The 8,735-nt window shown below is 39.2% G+C and overlaps 1 protein-coding gene across 1 annotated transcript in view; it reads right to left on the reverse strand.

Moving 5' to 3' along the window:
* Positions 1-8,735, reverse strand: part of KMT2A (lysine methyltransferase 2A) — a 107,960-nt gene that overhangs the window by 11,159 nt on the left and 88,066 nt on the right. The window contains exons 32-33 of the mRNA XM_007936472.2: positions 3,653-3,831; positions 3,389-3,492 (exon numbers count right to left, since the gene is read on the reverse strand). Of these exons, the coding sequence (XP_007934663.1) occupies positions 3,389-3,492; positions 3,653-3,831 (283 nt within the window). The remainder of the gene's footprint in view (positions 1-3,388; positions 3,493-3,652; positions 3,832-8,735) is intronic.

An 8,735-nucleotide genomic window follows, 5' to 3' on the forward strand; every position in this document is an offset into this window, starting at 1 on the left:
TTTTAATTTTTATTGTGCTTTGGGTGAAAGTTTACAGAGCAAATTCATTTCCTATATAGCAGTTCATACACATTTTGTTTCATGACATTAACTGCAATTCCCCTCAGTGTAATAGCTTTCTTCCCACTTCCTCCCTGTAGTTACCTCTTCCTTGTGTCCTTCCCTCCCATGCACTCCCACCCATGCCCCCAGCTGTCTCCCTGTGCAAACACTGCCTTTCTTCTTTCCCATGAATGATCACTCCTAGGAGTGTATGTACCCGATATAAATGTTCACCCCATATGTTTGTCTATTGTTTGTCTGGAAGCCACAGGAGTGAGTTCAGTTCCAGACCTGCAGGGTAAGTAGAGGCCATAGTCTCAGGGGTCTCACCAGGCTCTATCAGACCAGCAAATCTGGTCTTTTTTTTTTTTTAAATGATTTTGAGTTTTGTTCTACATCATTCTCCCAATATATCCAGAACCTCCTGTGCAGATCCCTTTCCAAATGGTTGACAGTGGCAGCCAGGAACCATCTAGTTCTTGTGGTCCCATGGTCATACAGGCTAAGGATTACATGGTTTACCAGTTCCTTGGACTAACTGTTTCCATGAGTCTTTGGTTTTCTTCTTTCTTCTTTGCTCTGGATGAGGAAACACCCATAGTTGCATATAGATGGCTGCTTGGAAGCTTTTAAGACCACAGACATCTTTGTGGGGACATCTTAGATATTTTGATAGTTTCTCCATCAAAATATTTTGCCCATAGGAACTCTTCACTATTGCAACTTTTAGGCTTGAATTTGTTCAGTTCTTTCAGCTAGAGAAATGGCCAGTTGTTCTTCCCTTTTGGTTTTCTAACTCCACTCCAGGTCTTTACACATTTCAATATAATACTTTGACTTCTCAGGTTGCCCTTGGAAATCTGTTCAGCTCTTTTATGTCATCATTTCGTGAATTCTCTTTAGCTACTCTACATTCAAGTTTTAATGTCTTTTCTGACATTCATTTTGTTCTTTTCTCTCTTCTCTGACTTTTTAATGACCTTTTTCTTTCTTCATGTATAACATCTTTGATGTCATACCACAACTCGTCTGGTCATTAGTTTAATGCATCAAATCTACTCTTAAGATGGTCTCTAAATTCAGGTGAGATATACTCAAGGTTGGGAGCTCTGGTAGCATAGTACCTAAGGCACTTGACTGCTAACCAGGAGTCTGGCAGTTCAAACCCACCACCTACTCCTTGGAAGGAAGGTTGGGCAATCTACTTCTGTAGTGATACCACCTTGGAAATCCAAAGAGGGGTCACTATGAGTCAGGTCCGACTCGATGGCACATAACAATAACAACAATAACATACTCCAGGTCATATTTTGGCTTTAGTGGACTTGTTAAGCTTCAAGTTGAACCTGCATGTGAGCAACTGATGGTCTCCTCCACAGTCAGCCTCTGGCCTCTTTCTGACTGATGGTACTGAGCTTCTCCATTGTCCCTTTCCACAGATATGGTCAATATGATTCCTGTGTATTCCACCTGATGTGGTTGACGTGTATATTCACCATTTATACTGGTGAAAAAGGTATTTCCAATGAATAGGTCACTGGTTTTGCAAAATTCCATCATGCGATTTTGGCATTGTTTCTATCACCAAGGCCGTATTTTCCAACTACTGATTCTTCTTTAAGGAGATCTGGTGGTATAGTGGTAAAGCATTCATTTGGCTGCTAACCAGGTCAGCAGTTCAAACCCACCAAATGTTCTGTGGAAGAAAGATGAGGCAATCTACTGTAAAGATTTATAGCCTTAGAAACCCAATGGGAGTCACTATGAGTCGGATTGAACTCAATGACAGTGGGTTTGCTGTTTTAGGGGGTTGATTCTTCATTTCCAACTTCCACATTCCAATCACCAGTAATTATCAATACATCTTGATTGCATATTCAGTCAATTTTGGACTGCAGAGGTTGGTAAAAGTCTTTAATTTCATTAGTTGTTAGTGGTTAAATTTGAGTAATAGTTGTATTAACTGGTTTTCCTTATAGGTGTATGGATATTATCCTGTCACTGATAGCATTATACTTGATGATAGATCTGAAAATGTTCCTTTTGACAATGAATGTGATGTTCCTCTTCATTCTGTCATTCCCAGCATAGCATACTGTATGACTATCTAATTCAAAATGGCCAACACCAATCCCTCTCAGCTCACTAATGCCAAGGATAACTATCTCTAAGTGTTCCATTTCATTTTTGACAAATTCCAGTTTCCCTAGATTCATACTTTGTAATTCTACATTCTGATTGTTAATGTGTGTTTCTACCTGTTTCTTCTCATTTTGAGTTGTGCCCCATGAGCAAATGAAGGTCTTGAAAGCTCTAATCCATCCACGTCATTAAGTCTGACTCTATTTTTAGGAGGCAACTCTTCCCCAGTCATATTTTGAGTGCCTTCCAACCTGAGGGGCTCATCTTCTGGCACTAAATTAGACAATGTTCCACTGTCACGCATAAGGTTTTTACTGTTTAATTCTTTTAGAAGGAGATCTCCAGGTCTTCCTAGTCTGTCTTAGTCTGGAAACTCTGCTAAAACTTGTCCATCATAGGTGACCCTTCTGGTATTTGAAATACTGGTGGTATAGCTTCCAGCACCACAGTCACACACAAGCCACCACAGTATAAGACACTGACAGATGAGTGGTGGTATCTGAATATATACAGGCACTCCTCGAGTTACAAACGATCCATCCCTAACTGTGTCTTTAAATGGAATTTACAGGTGTGTTGCAATAGGTGCATAAGGTTTATATTTAGCTTTACTTTAATGCTAGAAAAGGGTAAAAACGAGGGAAGTTTACATAACATCAAAGGAGGCCTGGTGGTGAAGTGGTTAAGTGCTTTGCTGCTAAGCAGAAGGACGGTACCTCAAACCCACTAGCTGTTCTGCAGGAGAAGGGGTAGCAGTCTGTATCCATAAAGATTTATAGCCTTGGAAACCCAAGAGGCTGCCCTACTCTGTCTTATAGGGTCACTATGAGTTGGAATTGACTGGGTTTGTTTCTTTTTAAAGGGCAAGTAGGAGTCATCTGTGAGTCTGATGTTTGTAACTCAGCATCTACCTGTATAGTACCTTCTGACCATGATGAACATGGTGGTGTATCTAAAGTGGATACAGCTCATTATGGTTAAAGAAAATAAATATATAGCTATAGTTATTAGAATCTCTCCTTTATAACTTATATTCCTCTCTTATTACCAGCCAGCTACTGCTACTTCAATATAAATTATAATTTTGGTCTTAAACATTATTCATAAAATTCTGATCCAAGCAAAACTATATATTGCCCTGAACAGCTAAAGTAGAGGAGAAACAAAGAGTATTTCTAATGACCTTTCTCTACTCAAGACTTACCGAGCTGACTTCAGCTGTACCTCTTCCTCCTCCTCATCATTGGGGTTGTATTCAGGAGGCTGTCGATGTTTAGAAGCCAGGAAGTTAAACATGTCAAATGCTGACTTCCTAGAGTCAAAAGATTAAAACATATTTAGAGAAATGCTTTAATAGAAGCAGTGAAGGGCAGTGTTAATATTGAAAGTCTCAAAGGTCACATGGGAAAATAATTACACCATTACCATAAATTCAGGACCCAAAGCTGCTTACACAGAAGAATGGAACTTGCCTTAGATGGACTTCAGCCCTGGCTGAGCCATGAGGATTCAAGGGGGGTTCATTAGCCTCTTCTGGTTTGTGGAAACGGAATTTATAATTCCTACAGTGCTTGGCACCAGATAGCTGCTCAATCAGGAACATGACTGCATCATGGAGAATCCCCAGCATCCTCAAACCATTAACACCTATAGGATCAAAAGCACAGGCATGGTGAGGACTGCCACAAACAGAAAACTGGATAATACTGATGTAATGCCTGCACTAGAGAATGACTCTGCTAGAAGATGCTCCAGAGTGGATTATATTAAACACTAGCCAGAAATTAGCACGGTGAGCTCTGGTGGCATAGGGCCTAAAGCATTTTTGACTGCAACCAGAAGGCTGGAGGTTCAAACCCACCAGCTACTCCTCAGAAAGAGGTTGAACAATCTATTTCCATAGTGATACTGCCTCGGAAAATTCCCCAAGGAGGGGTCGCTAAAGTTGTCAGTGAGTTTGGTTTCTTTTTCTGGTTTGAAATTAGCACTAGAACCAAACAAAAAACCCAAACTCACTGTTATTGAGTTGATTTTGACTCATGGTGACTGTCACTGGGTTTCCAACGCTGTAAATCTTTACAGAAGCAGACTGCCCCATCTTTCTTCCGCAGAGTGGCTGGTTGGTTCAAACCACCACCTTTTGATAAGCAGCCAAATGTCTTAACCCTACCACCAGAGCGCCTTAGAAATTAGCACTAGATAGCTTTTAAAATAATGCTGACACAGATTTATTGATATGTTTTACATTCATGATAGGTTGCTAAATGAAAAAAGCAAGCCACCAAACTACAGACTATTTTCTACGTGCTGTATATATACAGAAATGCTACCTGTGTTATTTCATTTCATAACGGAATGACCACATAAGGCAGGAATTATTAATTTCATTTTAAGGTGAACACACCTAAGCTCAGAGAATTTAAATAACATGGCCAAAGTCTGTGACAAGATTTGAGCTTTGGACTGTATGACTCCAAAAATGAGCCCTTTTTTTTTTTTTTTTAAATTATGGGTAATGGAGTGCTTGGGGTCTTCAAGTTCATATTCACTAAAATTTAAAAGGAATGTCAGTATACTCTAACACAGTGTTATGGTGAATGTAACACAGTGTTACAGTGTTATGGTGAATGTAAGGAGTAATACACTCAATAGCTGCTTTGTTTTAGTCTCATGCTATTAAGAAACATTTCATTTTATAAAAATAACGTTTACATTGTGCTGAGTGAAATAAGTCAGTCACAGAAGGTCAAATACTGTATTAGTTCATAACTGTAAAAAGTCAAGGAAAGATTTATATATGGAAGGAAATTTTCTTTGTTGGTTACCAGGGGTTGGAGAGGAGGGGAAGAAATACTGAAAATTTGTTTTAAAAAATAATAATAATATTTGTAAAAGCCTGTTAGCATAGATATTGAAAGACTTTCTAAGATGATTTGATGGTGTGTGCTGTGGACAACATATATGTTCATATGTATAACTGTGTCAGAATACATGCAATTCCAGTAAGACATACAAATTGTGTTATAAAGCATATTTAGGGATGGAACTTACCTTAATGTGATTTGGTGAGTACATGCTATGTCTGGAAGGACAGCCATGTTTAAATGTTAGTAATAGTTACTTCTGGGAGGTAGGACCCCGTCCATCTTTCAATTTGTTATTGCAGTTGTTTGCATACACATTTTATTGTGTTTTTGGTAAAAGTTTATGTAGCAAATTCCATTTCACAATTTCTATACAAATTGCTCACTGACATTAGTTACATTTTTCACAATGTATCAACGTTCTCTTTAATTTCATTTTGGTTATTCCATTTCTAGTACTCTACTTTCCCTGCCCCTTTATCTTTTCACCTTTGTTTTGGAGCAACTGTTGACCTTTCAGTCTCATATAGACTGTTTTTTAATGCAGCACTGACCTCACAGGAAATATCTTTTATTTTGTGTGCCAATCTGTTGTTTCACTAAAAGGTGACATCAGGGGATAGTTCAGTTCAAGTTTTGAAGATTATCTTAGGGTTATAGTCTCAGGGAGTCCTCTAGTCTCAACAGGTGCAGTAAATCTGGACTTTTTAAGAATCTGAGTTCTGTTCCATGTTTTTCTCCCATTCTGTCAAGGTCAATCTATTGTGGCCCTGATCAGCAGTTAAGGGTGGTAGGGCACCACCTAGTTCTTCTGGTGTCAGGGTAGATGAGGCAGTCACTCATGTAGGCTATTAACCCTCTAAACTAGTTTCTTCTCTGAGACTTTGGTTTCCTTCTTTCTCTTTTGCTCCTTTCAAGTAGAGACCTATCATATCTTAAATGGTTGCTTGCAAGCTTTTAAGACTCCAGATGCTATTCACCTCACTAGGATGCAGAACATGAACTTTGTGAACTATATTATGCCCAGTAACTGAGTTGTCCCAGGTGACTAAGGTCGTAAGCCTTCAAACCCAGAAAAATAATCTCACAAGGTATTTGGTTATGTCTTAGAAGTATCTGTAAGTACTGTAAGAAGCATCTGTGTCCTCCATGAATATTTATGTATGCACACACATCTGTATGTATATATAGATAGATACTTCTATCTGTGTATATACATGTACTCACCTATACCCACCAGTACACATATACGCCTACACACATACATATATGTGACCATACATTCATTTTGTGGTTATTGTTGGTATTGTTGCCAAATTACATGTTATATGTATTTTTTATTATTAAATTCTTACTGTGATTTGAGTGAAAGTTTACAGAGCAAATTCATTTTCCATACAGCAGTTCATACACATTTTGTTTTATCACATGACTGTAATTACCCATAATGTAATAGCTCTCTTCCCACTTCCTCCCTGTAGTTACCTCTTCCCTGTGTCTTCCCTCCCATGTACTCCTGCCCCCTGAGCTGTCTCCCTGTGCAAACACTGCCCTTCTGTTCTCCCATGATTGACTGCTCCAAGGAGTATATCTACGTGATATAAATGTTCACTCTACATGCCTGTCTATTGTTTGGCTGGAAGCCTCAGGAGTGCATTCAATTCCAGACCTGAAGGGTGGCTAGGGACCATAGTCTCAGTTGTCTCACCAGGGTCTATGAGACCAGTAAGCCTGGTCTTTTTAATTATTTTGAGTTTTATTCCACATTGTTCTCCCGCTCTATCCAGGATCTCCCTCCAAGTGGTTGACAGTGGTAGCTGGGTACCATCTAGTTCTTCTGGTCTCATGGTCATATACGCTGAGGACTGCATGGTCTACCAGTCTCTTGGACTAATTGTTTCCATGTGTCTTTGGAGTTCTGGTGGCGTAGTGCCTAAGGCATCTGATGGCTAACCAGAAGTTTAGTGGTTAAACCACCAACTACTCCATGAAAGGAAAACTGGGCAATCTACTGTAAAGATTTACCACCTCGGAAACCCAAAGGGGGTCGCTATAAGTCAGAATCAACTCGATGGCAATGAGTTTGTTTTTTTTTTGTTTGGTTGGTTTTCTTCATTCTTCTTTCTCTGAACAAGGAGAGACCCATTGTTGCACCTAGATGGCCGACTGCAAGCTTTTAAGATCCCAGTTGCTACTCCCCAAGGTAGGATATAGAACAATGTTTTTGTGTAGCATGTTATGCCAATTGACCATGTCTCCTGCGACCATGGTCCCAAGCCAAGGTTCAAATACTTGCTCCCTCCAGGTAGCTGGCTGTGGCCAAGATGCCACCATAACCCCATAACCTTTCCCCTTGTCAGCTCTATTACACACCTGAACATTTACAGTGCAAAAAATATGCATGTAGAAACATTGTACACTAACCCTATACATGGTAATGGGCACACTATCCCTTGCCTAGACATATCTGATCATTCAGCCTGTCCACCCATCCATCTATCTGTAGATCAATGCTTGCTATCACTGACAACATAATACTGTATATGCAGAAGGGTTCATCTTTGTTGTCTGTACCTCTCTGTGCCATCCTTTTCTCAATGTCACTGTGTTGATCACTGACATTTGGTACAATGCTCTTCTCTTCACTAAAATCATTATTTGTACCTATCTAGCAGTGTTCCCTCCCTTCCCCTCTCACCCCTGGTAACCAACAAAAAAAGTTTCCTTCCATATATAAACCTTTCCTAGGTCAGCTGACCATAGGTCAATGGATCTATTTCTGAGTTCTCAATTCTATTCTATTCCACTGGTCTATGTGTCTGTTGTTGTTGACTTTGTACAACAATAAGCTAATACAATATATGTCCTTCTGTGATTGACTTCAGCATAATGTCCTCCAAGTTCATCCATGTTATATGCAGTGTATTGCAATTCTATGTTATTTTTTAGGGCTGCATAGTATTCCATTGTGTGTTTGGTTATCCATTCTTTTCTTGAGGGGCACCTAGATTGTTTCCCTATTTTTGTTATTATAAACAGTGCTGTGATGAACACGGGTATGCATGTATCTGTTCTTGTCCTAGCTCTCACTTCTTTAGGATATATACCTAGTGATGGGATTCGCTGGATCAAATGGTATTTCTAATTCCAACTTTTAAAGAAATTGCCATACTGCTTTCCACAATGCTTATATTATTTTACAGTCCCACCAGCAGTGTATGAGAGTCCCAATCTCTTCATATCCTCACTAGTATTTGTTATTTTCTGTCTTGTTGAACTTTGCTACCAGTGCTAGGGCAAGATGGTATCTCATTGTTTTGATTTGCATCTCTCTAATGGCTAATGATCATGAACATTTCTTCAGGTGTTTGTTGTCTTTCTGAATATCCTTTTTGGTGAAGTGTCTATTCATGTCTTCGGCTCATGTTTTAATTGGATCATTTGTCTTTTTGTTGTTGAGGTGTTGGAGTTTTCTACAAATTTTAGAGATAAGATAAGTCCCTTGTCGGGACTTATCTCTAGAATTTATAGAACACTCCAACACCTCAATAACAAAAAGACAAACAATCCAATTAAAAAAATGGGCAGAAGAGATGAATAGACACTTCACCAAGGAGGATATTCAAGCGGCCAACAAACATATGAAGAAATGCTCACGATCATTAGCTATTAGAGAGATGCAAATCA

The sequence above is a fragment of the Orycteropus afer genome, unplaced genomic scaffold (assembly GCF_000298275.1).
Source record: "Orycteropus afer afer isolate SDZICR_OR568_19922 unplaced genomic scaffold, OryAfe1.0 scaffold00036, whole genome shotgun sequence".
NCBI classification, from domain to species: domain Eukaryota; kingdom Metazoa; phylum Chordata; class Mammalia; order Tubulidentata; family Orycteropodidae; genus Orycteropus; species Orycteropus afer.